Source organism: Lathyrus oleraceus, chromosome 1 (assembly GCF_024323335.1).
Source record: "Lathyrus oleraceus cultivar Zhongwan6 chromosome 1, CAAS_Psat_ZW6_1.0, whole genome shotgun sequence".
In the NCBI taxonomy this organism is placed as follows: Eukaryota; Viridiplantae; Streptophyta; class Magnoliopsida; order Fabales; family Fabaceae; genus Lathyrus; species Lathyrus oleraceus.
In genome coordinates this window covers 48762525-48779810 of record NC_066579.1, presented here as the reverse complement: position 1 = coordinate 48779810, position 17286 = coordinate 48762525, and the positions used below count along the sequence as shown (strand labels likewise).

The window sequence follows — 17286 nt, the reverse complement described above, 5'->3', positions numbered from 1 at the left end:
CAACTAAATACACTAAGATATAGTTGACCAAATTAATAGAATCAATATTTTTTTCCTGACTCCAAAACTCAAAAAACACACCACCAAATCATGTGAGTAACTAGGCCTGGACAACGGGCCGGATTGGGCGGTTTCGGGCCCAAAAGTCTTACTCATCCCAACCCGCGGTTGAGTTATATAAGTCCATTTCCGTCCAATTTTATAATCGTTTGGACGGGTTGGGTTAGGACTGGTTGTGGGTTAATACAATCGGTTTAGTCGGTTTATTGGACTGATATTATTTTGAGCCCAATAATACATTTTGATATTACATATTTTGAGCAACAAATTACTATAACTTAGATTCAAAATAAATCCAAATTATCAAGATCTTCAATCCAAAATAACAATCAATGTTGTTATGCTAATTCCACGGACCGTGAAAATTAATGAATAAATTACAATCACGGTATCATTTACAAAAACTCAAAATACATGAGTAACAAGAGAAATTTTGAAAGTATGGCATCAAATAGTTGCAAATTATTGGTGTTTGGATGATAGGACTCGGAATACTCGTTGAATATTTTGGTCCTTGAATTATAAGTGTTTCTCATTCCACCTAGATCAATTTTATATAACAGTTGATCTTCATCAACTTTGCATTAATGGCTTTTTCTAGATCAATCTGAACAATGAAATGATGCAATTATGTTAATAGAGAATAATCAATTAAATTGTCAAGAAATTAGTTTTTAGAGATAATGCTTAAAATCTCATTAAAAATTACTTTAATGTGAATATTCTACATCAATCTTATAATATTCACAGATATGTAGACAAAAAGACAAGGTGATTTCCATGATACACACTTCATAGCAATTTGACATTCCTCGTAACTAAGCAAATCATAGTCTTCACAAAATGGTCTTGTTTTTTCAAGAGATTGTTTACTTAAGCTTGATACATAAAATCTTTCTTGTAATACATTTCAATTCAATAAAATAAGTGCATGTGTGGAAAATATACTACATAGTTTTATACCACATAGTATATAACTTAAATCTCTGGTTAGATATTGAACCAGTACAATTTAACAACCAACACATAATTTAACTATTGACCAGTTTCCTAGAATGAGCAAATAAATTGAGATAAAGAAATTCATGCCAGAGCAATTTTTAGAAGTTGGCATGAGCCACGATTCTTCTTGTTTCTGCTTGAAAGAGAAAAACATTGGTATCATGATCTCATCTACACTAACATAGGATTTGAATTCAACACCACCTAATCAGTAACCCTGGCATATTTATTTTTGCATTTAAATAATAAAAAACCCAAATCCAGTATAAATAAATTAAATATTATAAGGAATCAAACCCCACAAATAAACATATTATATGCAACATCTTGAAGTTGGTTGAAGACCTTCAATAAATTTTAGAAAAATCAAGAAACAAATCAGGAAACAAAATTAAAATCAGAAAAATCAAAACACAATAACCATGTTTGAAACCCTATATAAGAAAAGTTAGAATTTTATAACTCCAAAACAAAAATAGATGCTAACCTTATAAGTAACTAGAAACAATTCATGAATAATAGATTGTCAAGATGATGAATGATTTCTTTTTTGGTTTGTGAGAGATATGTTGAATTTGTGTTTTGTTGAGGGTGAGTGACCAAAAAACGTGGGATGATGAGTAGTGGTAGTGACCGGTGACAATGAATTTGATGGGAGTGTTGGTCGTTGTGTTCGTGGTGGTGGTGGTGAGGAGCGGTGGCTAGGGTTTTTAGATGAAGGGAGGTGAAGGTGGATGAAGAGAGATAACATATTATTTTTATGTGCTGAGGTGAATGAAAGTAACCTAATGATAAAAAAAACAGGTTTGCATATGAACTTATATGGGCGGGTACGGTTACCTGCGATTTCAATTTCTTGAACCGGACCCGCCCATTTGAGCCCAGACGAAACCGCTTTTTGGGCCCGCAGAACCGTTAAACCGTGTAAACCGATCCAATTTAGTTTTTTTGTTTCGGTTGATGCGGTTTGGGCCGGTTTTCGATTCCCTGTTCAGCCCTATGAATAACATCGTCTGATTCAAGACGGAGTGCGGACTGACCCTAATAAGATATTTCCTAACATAAAAAAGTTTTATTTCATTATTGACATTATTCTGTAAAATCTCTAATTAGTTTGTTAACTTAGAGTGTGAAAAAATTTTCTTTTAGTTGAAAATAAGTCAATATAAAATCTCATATAAAAGGTTAGTGGACATAACTTATAAAATCTCAATATTATAGTCAAATCTCGAACTTTTACTTTCTATTGTTTTTTATTCTGATGTTGAAAATATCAAGACAACTTGCTAAAGTAACAAAATCCAAACTCCTCTTATAACCATCGGTATAAGAAAAAGAAATCGATATGTGGCTCACCATGTTCTGTAACTTTATTGTCACAACCATGGATTATAGTCAATACAAAAATCTAACTCCTCTTATAATCACTAGAGGGTCCGAGCAACCAAATGTCAAATATATAGCAAAACCAAATTAACTCCTTTTGTAAAGGTAAGAGTAGGAGTGTATATGGGTTGGGTCAATTCACAAAATCCGGTCAAACTCACCCATAAAAAATCAAAAAAGTGGGTTGGGTCAGGTAATTGGGTGAATATGGGTTTGAAAACTAAAAAACCCATTAAAAAAATCAGGTTTCGGATAAAACCAGATCCAAACCCAAAAAAACCCATTGACCCACTAATCAAAAATTTATTATTATAATTTTAATGATTTTGATTAATATTATCTTAGTTATTGCAATTTTAGTCTCTTAAGATTTACTATTTTAGTAAATCATGACTTTTAATTAATTTTGAATGTTTCACTATTTAATATTTTTTATGTCACATCACTTTAATATGTTGCTATATTTTATAAATTTTATTAATTAATGATATCATTTATTATTTTATGATGCTAAAAGATACTAAAAATAGGTTATCTAATTTTTTTAAAGAAAATATAAATTTTGAGTAATTTTTATGAAAAAAATATGATGACTCATTATTTTATTATTTAATATTAATAAAAAGAAAAATTATTTGAACAAACCCACTATCCAACCCAATTCAATCCGAAAATTAGTGGGTTTGTCCAAACCGACTCATTGGTGTAAGAGGCGGTTATTTTACCTAATTCAAACCGAAGTATCCTATATGAATTGAGTATTGGGTTTGGCCAAACCCAACCCAAATCGACCCACGTACACCCATAGATAAGAGGATCCCGTAAAAGAGACTACTTTTTTTTTCTAAAATCTCACGATCCACCGCACTCTTTCAATTACTACATATTTAATTTTTTATTCTGTTGCTTAAATATTAAATTTATGACTTCACATTTTATTGTATTTCTTTTTTATGATTTAAGATCAATATTTAATGCTTTAAATTATTTACTTTTTTTTTCTTTCACCAAACTACCAAATTCTTCTTAATTTATATTTTTACACCCACTTTTCATAATATTTATGTTTACAATTTCTTTCCTTACCATTCATAACTCTTTCTTTTATCTTTTTAAACCTTAATATTATTTTTATTTTTATTAAGAAATATAAGTATCAAATCTGTTCTAAAATTGTATTCGAGTATTGACATGTATTTAGTTCTTCGCTCATTATCCTTAAGATAATTGTCTTCTACAAACAATTTTACAACTTCACGTCCTTTACTATACAATTTCATTGAGGATTAGTTTTTCTTTAACAGTAAATATTAATCGACTGCAATGAGATATGCATCTGGCACTGAAAACCCCTTCTGCTTCCTAGAGTCGTTGAGTAATGTACTCAATGATTAAAAACCAACAAAGACCCTCAATTACCAGTAATCACCACAGCTACAAAATCCCTTTCTGAAATGATGAAAGCGCTTGTTGTCCCTCACAATAATTTCCCTTTTATCAACCTTTGATACTAACTTAATAGCATTGTGACAGTCTACACAAATGCGCAGATTTTTGCAAACCCTCAATGTTGTACCTTTAGCTGTATTCAATAAACCAAAAGAAATTGCAAGCTTTTCACTATGGTTTCTCAGTATGTTAATCTTTTCCTCTTCTTCGAGTTCATGAAGCACACAACTTGTGTCGGGTTTATATCCAATTTTGTTTATCTTTTTCTCCAATTTAGTCCAAATCTGTTTAATTTTCTTTGATTCCAAAAGAGATCCATCAGCAACAACAAATCTATAAACCTTTCCTCCTATTTCAATCCAACTACAACCTGCATCTTTCTGAAGGCCAATATCCTTCATCCTCTGCCTCACTTTTCTCACTTCATCCCATTTTTCTAATCTAGCATACAAGTTTGATATCAATACATAATTCTCAGGTTTGCCTGGTCCCAATTCTAATAACTTTTTAGCAACTTCCTCTCCAATATCCAAATCGCCGTAATTTCTACAAGAACTGAGCAACGAACTCCAAATCCCAGAATCGGGTTTGTCTGGAAGCTCGTTCACAAGCTTCATAGCTTCATTCAATCGTCCTGCACGACCAAGCATATCAACCACACATGCATAATGCTCTAGTTTTGGCTTTATACCATACAAACTCTGCATCTGAGCAAGATATTCTAAGCCTTCTGCTACTAAACCTGCATGGTTACAAGCCATTAACAATCCTATGAACGTGATAGAATCTGGTCTGTAGCACGCACTTTGCATTGACTTAAATAGCTCTATAGCCTTCAGTCCATGACCATTAATTCCATATCCTGTAATTAAAACATTCCATGACACTTTGTCTTTCTTATATACTCTGTCAAAAATGTTCTGAGATTGTTCTATGCATCCACATTTTGCATACATGTCTATCAACGAACAAGTAACAAAGCTGTTTCTTGTGAGATGAGCTTTCGTTGCAAAGCAGTGAAGTTCTTTGCCCAGTCGCAACGCCGACACCTGCGAACAAGCTCCCAAAGCACCCATTATGGAAATCTCATCAGGCCAAACCTTACTTGAAAGCATTTGACGAAACATATCAAGGGCGTCGCAAGGGAGCTCGTTCTGTGAAGAGCCAGTTATCATAGTATTCCAGCACACCAAACTTTTCTCTTCCATATCATCAAAAAACAATTTTGCTTGTAACATTTTCCCACATTGAACATAAAGCGACACTGTCGATATCTCAACGAATTCATCGAGTTCTAAACCATTACGGATCATAAAACCATGAATCTCTTTCCCATAAGACAGGGATTTCAGTCGAGCACAAGCCGAAAGAAGACTACCAATTGTAAACCAATCAGGATGCAAGCCAGAATCTCTCATCAAAAGGTACAAATCCAAAGCCTTTCCAGGAAAACCATTCTGCGCATGACCACCGATCATCGCATTCCAAGAACTCACCGTTTTCGACTCCATACCAACAAACACACCCTCAGCGTAATCCAGTGAACCACACTTTGCATATCCAGCAACCATAGCATTGGCAACCAATTCATCACTCTGAAGGAATCCGTGCCTTAAAGAATAACCATGAATCTCCTTCAATTTCAAAAACTGAATCTCTTCCACACAAACCGGTAAAACATTCAATACAGTCACCTCATTCACCCTTACCTTCTCTTCCATCTGCATGTTCCTTAACAACTCAAAAGTTCTGCGAAAATCTCCTTCCTTAGAGTATCCCCCGATCATAGAATTCCATGAAACAACATTCTTCTCCTCAATGAAATCAAACAGAATTCGAGCTTCACATAAGTAACCGCATTTCGAATACATATCCATGAGAGAATTATTGACCTTCAATTCTCCAACAAGGCCAAGTTTCAAAGCCAAACCATGAAGCAACATCCCCAATTTAACTTCACCTTGTGCTGCACACAAAGGTATCATTGTCACCATCGTAGCAACATCGGGCACCAAACCTTCATCGCCAATTATAAGCCTCTTAAATAAACCACAACTCTCTTCAAAATCACCATTCTCAGAATACGCATACATCATCGAGTTCCACGAAACCAAGTTTCTCTCAGGCATTCTATCAAACACCTTAAGTGCATTCTCCACAAACCCAAACTTCCCATACATAGCAACAAACGCGTTCCCAACAAACACATCGGAGAAAAGCTTCGTCTTCAACGCAAACGCGTGAATGGCTTCTCCAAGTTTAACATCAGAGAGCCCCGCACACGCCTTAATAACGCACGGCAGCGTGAAGTTATCCGGCGAAAACTCCGTCAAAGAAATTAATTCCACAAACATAAAAACCGCGTCGCGGAAAAGCGCGTTCCTGGAGTAAGCGCTGAGAAGCGCGTTCCAGAGGAAAAGATTCTTTTTCCGCGACGCGTCGAAGACGAAACGGGAATCATAGGGAGAGCCACAGTTAGAGTACATGGTGAGAATGCGAGTGATGAGAACGGCGTCGTTTCGGAAAATGGATGACGTGGAAACAAAGTCGTGTACTCTTCGACCGAGTTCAATGTTTCGGTGGCGTCCGCATGCTTGTAATACGATGCCGATAGCTTCTTCTGGTTTAAGGTTAGAAGATGAAACGACGTCGTCGAGATTTGACTGAAGGAAGTTGAAGGCTTCATTGAGGTTTCCGGTGGTGCAGAGATTGTGAAAATGTTGGAGAGGATAAGGTTGTTTAGCTGCATTTTCATGGGTTGAGATTGTGGGAGTAGATAAGAGGGATGAATTTGGAGGTGTGAATGAACCAAGAGGGTTTTTTGTTTTGTTGTTGATGTTTAGACTTGTAATGGTTCTGCTGTGAAGGGTAAGGTTATCGTTATGAAATGAGAATGATAGACGTGGAGGCGACACTGAAATCATTGCTACACTTCACTCGAATCGAGTAACGGTTAAACAGAATCTAAAAAAAATTCTTAAAATAGTAACGCAGTCACCTTAAATAAACCAATTAAAAATATTCAATTGAGTAATCCTTTTATATATATATTTCGTTCTAAAATCAAAATTAGATGGATATTGACACTCAAGATTTATGAATTAGTGGTGTTGATCTCTAATACGATACTGTGGGGTGGATCTGCAAGATTAACATTCTAACGTTCATGTTAGTTCATAATTCAAGATGAGTGTAGTAAAAAATGGAAATCAGAAAGTGTATCTTGAGTATCATGAGTGGAGGCTTTTATAGGTTGGGTCGTTAGGGATAGATTGGTATTGGATTGGTCGTTGACTCTTTGGACATTTGGCCGACCTAGAACAGTTGCCACAAGGCTTGTCGGACAAGGATTAGCCAAGGAAGTCTTAGAAGTCGTGGGTGCCCTTGGAGGATGATGTTCATCCTTGGTTAGAAGTGAAGATGTCTTTGATCAGTTGCAAAAGTAGTGGGAAATAAGTGTGTTAAATGTCATCTCATCATTGAAATATTTTTTTTTGTTGATGGAACTTTTCGCAGTCCTTGAGAGTCAGATTTTGTTTGTGATTGCATTTTACTCTTCCTTCTCAAAGAGTATTTACCAGAGTGATCGCAGTCCTTGCCTAAAGCTTTCATTTTTTCCCTATTACGCTTTGTTTTCTCGTAAGGTTCTGCTTTACCAGGTACCCTAATTACCTCAAACTTTTAATATCTTCAGCATTTCTTTTATCAGTCAATATGACTGGTAGTCCCATTAGCTTGGCTAGCGATTCTGAGAGCGATGAATCTCCCATGGAGAGAATGAGAGTATCTTCTGGTTCAAATTCTCCCCCCATCTATTAACGCCTAGGTCGCGAGGTCATATCTATAACTGATGATTATGATTCGGAAAGGCTCTCTATGAGTTCTCAGGATGAGGGAGTTTCCTCTAAGGATTCTTCTTTCAACGTTATCTTATTAGAAGATGATGTTCAGGGTGATTAAGTGACTGCTTTCATGCCCCCTTCTTCTCACGGTGCTGAAACTTTAACTTCTCCTGCTATGCTGACTCCAAAAATGAAGGTCGCTAGCTTGAGGAGAGAGTGTGCTAGAGATTACTCTAATGCCTACCAAAAATCCTATAATCGAGATCAAAGTGATATCGATATCAAGGATCATTTTGAGTATGGGGCCCGACCACACGCATATACAATTGGGTAGATGCAGAGATAGTGGGGGCCCTCTCTATTTTAATTACTCAAGAGGCCGTAAACGGGGCCAACATTGTGGTCGATCGTCCCTCTAATTGGTCGATCCTTCCAGTAGTTTTGGAGAAAAGGATATGCAACGCCTTTGACATGTGCTCAATCCCCTTTTATAAATATCTAGTTACCAAGGTGAACATGCAGCTACCTCTGTCTGAATTTGAAATGGAGGTGTTGAGGTACATGAAGATTCCCCCTTCTTAGCTTCAACCGGGATCTTGGGCTTATATAAAATGTTCCAATTTTGGGCCAAGTATTGCTCATGAAAACCTTCTCATGGATTGATTTTCAATTTATTCCATGTGGCACATACTTCCTAGAATGATATCTGGGATCAAGGGCATATCAAGCTTCGCCAACACCTTCCCTTATTCGGCCCTTTCACTGAGGACTGGCGTAATTTTCGGAGGCGTTTCATGTTGGTGAAGCCATGTACCAATCAGGAATTTGTTTTCTGTTCCAGCCCCTCCAAGTCTTCTCCTTATTGCAATAGCGGGTTTCTAAAATATTGGTTTTGGCCCATTTTTACTCTAAGCCTCATTCTTACAGCATCAAACTATTCCCTTTCTGCAAAAGAAGTTATGATGATGTGGGATCTATAGTCTTCATACTAGGGACTTGGTTACGTAGAAGGGTTCGACTCTAGTGAAGTGTCATCTTCCTCTCAGAGGAAGAAATATATTGATATTCGTGCTATTATGATCGCAGTTGGCCATGCGGAGAAGAAAGAGATCTTTGGTGAGGGTGAAGTTCTCTCTTCTTCTTTTTCTCTTGACATGTTTTCTTGTACTTTGCATATAAAATGGATGGTTTGAAAAATCTATATGCCATTTCCTCTTCTTAGGGTGTCAAACCTGGTGCCATTGGCCAGGTTGTTATGCCTCCTCCTATAACTCATGTCGCATCATCTGCTGACGAGGATGTCGAATCATCTGCTGACGAGTATACCGCAACTGTCTTTGGGGTTGAATGACTTACTCTTATGGTTGTCACTCTAAATGTGGAGGACCTGCCACAACCTTGTATTGTTCCAATGAAGAGAAACCAAGATTAAAACTAGTTCTCCCTTTTGGAGGAAGATATCCCTTAACGGGAATATCTTTTAGGGGATGTGGCTTCAGGGTTGGTTACTTTTCTTTTCAGTTTGCTTGCCATCCTTCCTTCCTAGACTCCCCACACTCCCGAGGAAATTGTTATGTTGGTTGGGAATATAAGTATGAAAAATTTCTAGAAGGGGGTTGAATACACTCATCTTCTCTTAAAAACAATTTAAAAACCTTCAATACATAAATCAGAGTTTGGTGAGTAAAAGCTAAAACAACGTAAAATGAAAGTCTAGAACCTCATCGCTATAGATTCTAACTAGTGTATTTCAATGTTATTACTAAGAAATTGATCAAACAAGGACTTAAGTCAATTATTCAAGTTGCTTAATCTAAGCAATTTAGTATCTCAACTTAGACATGTTGTTTAACACAATCAACTTAACCATGATTCAATAGGGTTGATGCAACATATACATATGCTTATATGATAAATCACTACAAGCATGATCTAACCTGAATGACATACATATTATGCTAGGATCTAACTTCTACATGTTGAACAACGAAAATTAAAGAGAGATAGGGAAGGAATAAAGTACACAATGATATATATTGGTTCGACAACCGGCCTCTCTATGCATATTCCACTCTTTAATAGTTTGAAACTATTGGGGAAATAATCAAGTCTTTCACTATTTTCAAGAGTTGATATACAAGTATTTTGATACAACAAACTATCATCAATTCCTTCTATTGATGCAGATACTCAACTACAATATACAAGATCATTAATGATCTTGACCCAATAATCTTACTATCCATAATAACCTACTCCAAGCTTCCTTTCTGCAACATTCTTCCTTTGAATCTAATAAACACTTGTCTGAGTGATTGCCATTAACCTCGATTAATTGGATAAAATTCTCAACTTTGTTGTGTGACAACATTGACATGGTTTCACCAAAGTATTCAATGGAGTATAGAGACACTCTTCTCTCTTTTTGAACAACACAAAACCAATATCCATATCCAAGAAACGATTCTTCCACGTGATACACAATAATATAACTTCAAAGAAAAATATTATATTCCCTAATGTACCCTTTATCTACCTCTCATACTTAATCTTTAGAGTTTAAGGTCCACAACAATGGTTTTTGATAAAGGTTGAAGATAATGAATAGTATCTAAAGAATATCACATACATAACTAAAATTCACAAGATCCACATTCTATGAGGTTAATCACAAGGTATCAAAAAGGAATTAGGTGTTGGTAAATAAATAATGCACTATAAGTTCTCTCAAGGTTCTTGGCAAAAATGGTTTTTAGGCTTCTTTATTGATTATTCAAAGATTGATCAATTTTATCACTTGATTAATCAATCCCTTTACTTTCTATGGGTTTCTTGATCTTCAAAAAGAACACAAGAACAACAATAATTCTAGAGATGTGATTCCTCATACTTTTTCTGAGTTTTTCTCTTAAGGGTGACACACACACACTCAATGACAAAAAGGAAAAATATGAATAATGGTGCAAGAGGATAAACACACTCTCTTTGGAATGCTTCAGTCAACTAACGGAGACAAAACGTTTTTATCAAATCATTAAGTAATTATTCCAATCAAAGAGATAATCAACTTAAATCAAAGTTTGGAAATATGGGAATGAGGCCATGATTTGAGTCATGTATACCTTATGATTCAACCCAAAGAAGTTGTGATTTGAATCAAACTTTGATTTAATTCAACTCAAATGAGGTAAAATCAAATCCCACCTTTCAGGATGATCCATCATTCGAGTCACACAAATGTATGATTTGAACCATACATCTGTACAACCTTGATTCAAGTGTTATAACTTGTGATTCAAACAACACTTGTAATTTTAACATAAAACCAATTGTTATGCTTAAAAAGGAGACAAAAAAGGACTACAACAACTAAGTCAATGATTTAAGAAGTTTTTCAAATGTACAAGGACTTAAATATCCAAAGCAATGAATAGTATTGTGTGAGAACCGCAAGTGCACGATTGTGTCAAGTAGTAAAAAGTATCGGTCCCACAGAGAGATATGTGATTACCAATTATTATTTCAATTGTGTCTGTCTAAAGTGATCGAAAATGGTTTATTTTGATTGAAATTGAAATATAGATTTTAACAGTTAATAAAAAGCAGGACTAGGAATTATGATCATTCATCTAGACTTACCCCTAATATTATTCATGTTGGAATTACAAGAAGTTCTAAGTCATTTTTATAGAAAATTAGATAAATTTGTGTGTTACCCACTTTCTTGGCATGCGCATCTAAACGTGTTTCAGGCATAACTATGAGCATCAATCAAGAGCGTACGCATTGTCACACGGTGTCGTATTCTTTACTGTTTCTCAACTGGGACCAAGTCGCCTTGTTAGTGGCGCCTCAAACTCAATTTTTTAGTAACTTGCTTTCAGATGTTGAACCATTATCTTTCGATACATGATCGACATTTATTCTGACTTTGCTTTAGTATCAATCGTATACATGGACTAGAATTCAAGTTCTAAAATAAATCAAACTTAGATTTCTCGCAATTTCAAATGAATAAATTAGTATGGGTTAGTCATGAGATGGACTCTCATAACCCCATGTACCTAAGGATCTACTCATTCATGGTGAGATGGAAAATAACTATAAACAAATTAAAGAACATTGCAAGAATAATAGATAAAAGGTAGAGAAATAATAAACAACAAACTAAAATAAAGATGAAGGTAATATTAAGATGAAAGTACTGGAAATTACGATGGATTACTAATAACTTAAGCTAAGAACAAAGGATCAACAAATGTTTCAAGTGGTATAGTAAAAGATGATGGATCTCTAAGTGTTACCCTTAAGTCTCTCTCATTTTGCTTGATGCCTAAGTCTCTTTTATATTAATCCAAGTTATAAGTGACTCATAACTGGAACTAATTGGGTGCATTACTACCACTAATTACTAATCATGAATGCTATGGAGGTTACAAATGCCAAAAGGTCCAAAAGCCATCCAAAATCCAAAATTTGTGCAACTTCTTAAGGCCTGACACGAGTCGTTTCAGTGGACACGAGCTAGCCGTGTCAGCTTGTATGGACGTGACTCCAAGGGGGGACATGGCCAGTGCCATGAGACATGGCCTCGATGTGTTGGACTCGGAAATTTTGTACTATAAACGCTCCTTTTTTGTGATCTTCAGCCTTTTTCATCCCGGTTTGCTCCATTGACCACTTATTACCTATAAACAAATATAGGAGACAAAAATGCGTAAAAACGAACTAGAATGCTTAAAGCACACATGAAATCAAAAGGTAAAACAAGCCAGAAACATGTTACATTTACCGCTTATCAAATAGGAATACAACATATTATTCCAAGTGAATTACAATAATAATTATACAATAATAATGCATATAAATTCACATGACGTAGAAGGATACAAACATGTGATAAATCAAATAATATATTGTACACACAAATTGGCGAACAATCAAAACTAAAAGTGATACCTATAACACCCTAATTCTTGAATTATGGAATTGTTTGAATTATTATATTCTATGTGTTTATTTAATTGTGAGTGATTAACTAAATATGGGAATGGATGTGTGTACCCTTGAATTAAGAGTATAGAGATAGTTGTAGCTGATGAGTACAGGTTAGAATTACTAGAAATTATTTTAGCGATAATAATTTACTAGATTTAATTAATTAAAAGGAAAATAGAGCTTTTGGGGTGAAAGTGAGAATTGAGAAAAAATTAATGGGAGGAATGAGCAATTATTTTGTTAGTAGGGGAGAAAAATATAATTAAGAGTTATTTTGACCTAACTATATATTATAATGAGAGAAACCTAGGAATATCATATTTTGTCAGTACGTAGAAACTAGAGAAAATAGAAAGAGAGCAAAAGGCTAAGAAGAGGAAAAGACTTGGAGTGGAGAAGAAGAAGTTCTATCGAAAATCAGAATTTTGATGATAGGAGTATTAGGTAAGGGGGGAATAACTTTCAATAGAGCTTATGAATGAAGGGCAGAGTAGAGGAGTCATTGACCTCCAATAGGGTGTATTTTATGGATCAATTCTGATTATATAATGAAAATTATCTATAATAATCGATGAATTCATGAACTATTCCTGATTGGTTTTTCTGTTTTGATACTTGATGTTTTTCCACTATTATTGCACTATCGAAAGTTTTGAAAATCAATGATTTTCATGAAAATATTGGAGCTTATGTGCTAAATTTATTTTTAATCATGGTATAATCGTAGTATGTTTAATTTTGAACGTCTGACTTTTTACAGAATCAAAATCAGAGTTCTGAAGGTCCTCAAATGGTGAAAATTGCATTCTGGTTTTTGCAGGTATGTACATTGTCTCTTAGCGAGGAAAGCGTAACTTAGCGAGGAAAGCCTCGCTTAGCAAGTCTTCTCTTGGCAAGGGAGGTCCTCGAGTAGCGAGATGATCCAGCAATGAAATTCTTTTATTCTTGTTTTTATCATAACTTGAGTTCCATAACTCAGAAAGAGACACGGTTTGAAGCATTGGAAAGCTAACACGAATTACTATCAATTGGTAATAATTTCATAGGATGGATATGGTATGATAACATGAATAATTGATGATAATTATTATTAAAAATTATTTGATCGAGTAAATATCAAGTTATGCGAGTTTGAGGAATGTGTTTTATGAGTTGTTGAAATGTTTGAATATGTTGTAAGGATGAGATGTTAAGTGTTGAGAATATGTATGAAATATGGTAATATTGTAAATGTGTATTATTTTGAGTTATGTTTGTTTTATTTTTGCATGTTTGAAATATAATTCTATTGAGATGAATTATTAGCATGCTTGTGTTATAGTGTTGATTAATAATGTGCATTTTATGATTTTGGTGTAATATACTCCAGAGAGGGGATTACTTGAGTTGTCAATGAATATATGTTAGGATCAGAGAGGGGTCTTACACATATTTATTTGATAATATGATCATGCATGATAAGAGTTGTGTCTAGAGGCATGTCTGCTAGTTCAAAGATGGGACTAGTGGTTTGCCCCAACCTCAGAGAGAGAGCTTAGAGCTCAGAGAGAGAGCTTGGGATTCACAGAGATTGGAACTCGATTCGTATGAAGAACCAAATATTGAGTTGGTACCACATGCATATGCATAGAGTTGCATAGTCGACTCACATTGCATAATGAGTTATTTGCATAATTGTTAAGTTATGGTTGATTGATGAGTTTGGGTATGAGATTGTGATGAGATATATTATGAATGAAATTGTATGGAGAATGTTATGCTATTATCCTACCTTGTAGTATAATTCATGTTATTATCAATTGTGATTTTTCACCCCTTTGTTGATGTTATTATGGTCCATGCTTCTCTTCGGGGTACAAATAAGTAGGTAATTGAGTAGCTTCTTAGAGTGGAGGATGGCATGAGGTTGTTTTTTCTTTTTTTGTCTGCGTTTAGTTTACGTGCTATGATATGTAACATTGTGAAATGTTTGCAAATTTTTGTCTAATCTTTTGTTAGAGAGTTGTTGTATACTCTCATAGTTGATGTTTTGATATTTTGAAGAGATTGCATTTATTATTTCATTTATATTATAAAGTCTTTGAAATTAAATTATTTATTGATTGGATGCTTTGTTAATGAGAAATTTCACTGCAATGATACCATAAGTGAAGGTGAGCATGCAAAGACACCTTAAGAGAAGGTGTTGATTATTGTTATTATTTGTTAAAGTGTTATAGGGCATGTATGTTTGGATTTTAAAATGTGTTGCATCATGTTTTTGTGTCGATGAATACTCTGATTTTCGCATATTTATGCGCGGGGAAAATAGGGTGTTGCATAGTTGGTATCATAGGAAGTAGGCTCGTCCATCCAGGTTTTCATATGTTGTTTGTTCATTAGTAGGAGACATGTGTGTGAAACACTGTTGGTGCTTGCTTGTTTTTTTAACCGCTTAGGAACGAGACTGAAATAGGTGGGTGAGAAGCTTGTGCTTCCATGTGTTACTAAAAGTGTGAAGAGTTGGTTCAGCGAGCCGCTGATTGTAAGAGTTTAGGCGATGTCTAAGTTGCGTGTTCCCTAAACTTAAGAGGTTGTGGATTCGAGATTCTGGTCTGCCAGTCAAGTTGAGATGTCTTTAAGGGATAACACTCAGACATTGTTGAGGATTGCTTTTCTTAGAATGAAGAGAAATCTGACGGTTGGTGATGTGTAAGTGGTGTGTAATTCCTGATATTTTTCCTAAAGATATATATGTTTTGCCTCTAGAGCGTGAATCTGAGTTCGATGGAGGTGAAGATTTGGTGTTTATATCTGCTAAGCAAGTAAAAGAGTCTGTGAGGGATGGTGCACATGTGTTTGTGATATTAGCTTCATTATAAGCCAAAGGCAGGGAATATTTCAGGACCTTCCAGCTGTTTGTGATTTCCCATAAGTGTTTCCTAAAGACATCAATGATTTGCCACCGGAGCGCAAAGTTGAGTTTGTGATAGACTTGGTACCAGGGACGAGTCTAGTGTCGATAGCTCATTATCGAATGTTTGCTTCAAAGTTGAGTGAACTGAATATACAATTAGAGGAATTGCTCAAGAAGAAGTTTATTCGTCTGAGTGTTTCATCGTGGGGTGCACCAGTGTTGTTAGTTAGGAATAAAGATGGTAGTATAAGGTTGTGTATCGACTACTGACAGTTGAACAAAGTAACTATCAAAACCAAGTATCCACTTCTGAGGATTGATGATTTGATGGACCTGTTAGTGGGTGCTTGTATTTTCACCAAGATTGATTTGAGATCCGGGTATCATCAGATTCGTGTAAAGGCCGAAGATGTTCCAAAGACTGCTTTTAGAACGAGATATGGTCATTACGAGTATTCAATGATATTGTTCAGTATGTCTAATGCTCCTGGTATGTTTATGGAGTATATGAATAAGATCTTCCATCAGTATTTAGACAAGTTTATGGTTGTGTTCATCGATGACATCCTGATTTATTCAAAGATAGATGAAAAGCATGCAGATCATCTAAGGTTGGTATTGGAGATTTTATAAGAGCATAAGTTATATATTAAATCTTCTAAGTGTGAGTGTTGGTTGAAGGAACTGAGTTTCCTCGGTCATGTGATTTCTGACAGAGGGATTACTATTGCTACATTGGGAAACTCTGAAGTTTGTTACTAAGATTCAAAGTTTTCTTAGATTGGATGGTTCATCAAAATGTTCATTGAAGGTTTTTTTAAGTTAGTATTGTCGTTGACTCATTTGACTTAAAAGAGTCAAGCCTATGTCTATGTTTAGGATGTGCATTGTGAAGAGAGTTTCCAAGAACTCAAGAAGAAGTTAACGTCTGATCCAGTTTTGATTTTACCGAGTCCGACTGAATCGTTTATTGTGTATTGTGATGCTTATTTAGTGGGACTTGGAGGTATATTGATGCAGAATCTTCAGGTTGTAGCTTATGCGTCAAGGCAACTTAAAGTGCATGAGAGGAATTATCCAACACAAGATTTAGAGTTGGTCGTGATTGTGTTTGTGCTAAAGATTTGGAGACATTATTTTTTTAGTTCGAGATTCGAGTTGTACAGTAATCACAAGAGTTTGAAGTATCTTCTCAACTAGGAGGAGTTGAATATGAGACAGAGAAGATGGGTGGAATTTCTGAAGGATTATGACTTTGGTTTGAGTTACCATCCTGGTAAAGCAAATGTTGTAGCCGATGCATTGAATCACAATACCTTGTATATGTTGGAGTTGATTGAAGAGTTCAAAGATTTGAGTTTGGTTTGCAAAGTCACGCCGCAGAGTGTGAAGTTAGGTATGTTGAATCTTACCAATGGTATTCTCGAAGAAATTAAAGAAGGTTAAAATGTGGACTTGAAATTAATTGATTGGTTGGTGATCGGTCACCATTTCCATTGAATTCCCGCCGCTAATCCGACATATTTTCATCACCTTGGTAAGATTTATGTTTATTTTTAGTTGCATTTGAGTCAATTAGCATGTTTTGTTGGTTTGGTATTGCATTGCATTCGATTACGAGTTTATGTCAAAAAGATCTCGTTTATGCTTCGT

General features: G+C 35.2%; 1 protein-coding gene across 1 annotated transcript; it reads right to left on the bottom strand.

Annotated features, from left to right (window-relative positions):
• Nucleotides 1-3611: 3611 nt before the first annotated feature.
• Nucleotides 3612-6873, bottom strand: LOC127100719 (pentatricopeptide repeat-containing protein At1g18485). Its single transcript, XM_051038019.1, has one exon. The coding sequence runs from the start codon at nt 6819-6821 to the stop codon at nt 3864-3866; it is 2958 nt and encodes a 985-aa protein (XP_050893976.1). The 5' UTR covers nt 6822-6873; the 3' UTR covers nt 3612-3863.
• Nucleotides 6874-17286: the final 10413 nt, after the last annotated feature.

Coding starts and splice junctions, on each gene's coding strand:
- LOC127100719 (XM_051038019.1), bottom strand. CDS start 6,821: ATGATTTCAGTGTCGCCTCCACGTCTATCATTCTCATTTCATAACGAT.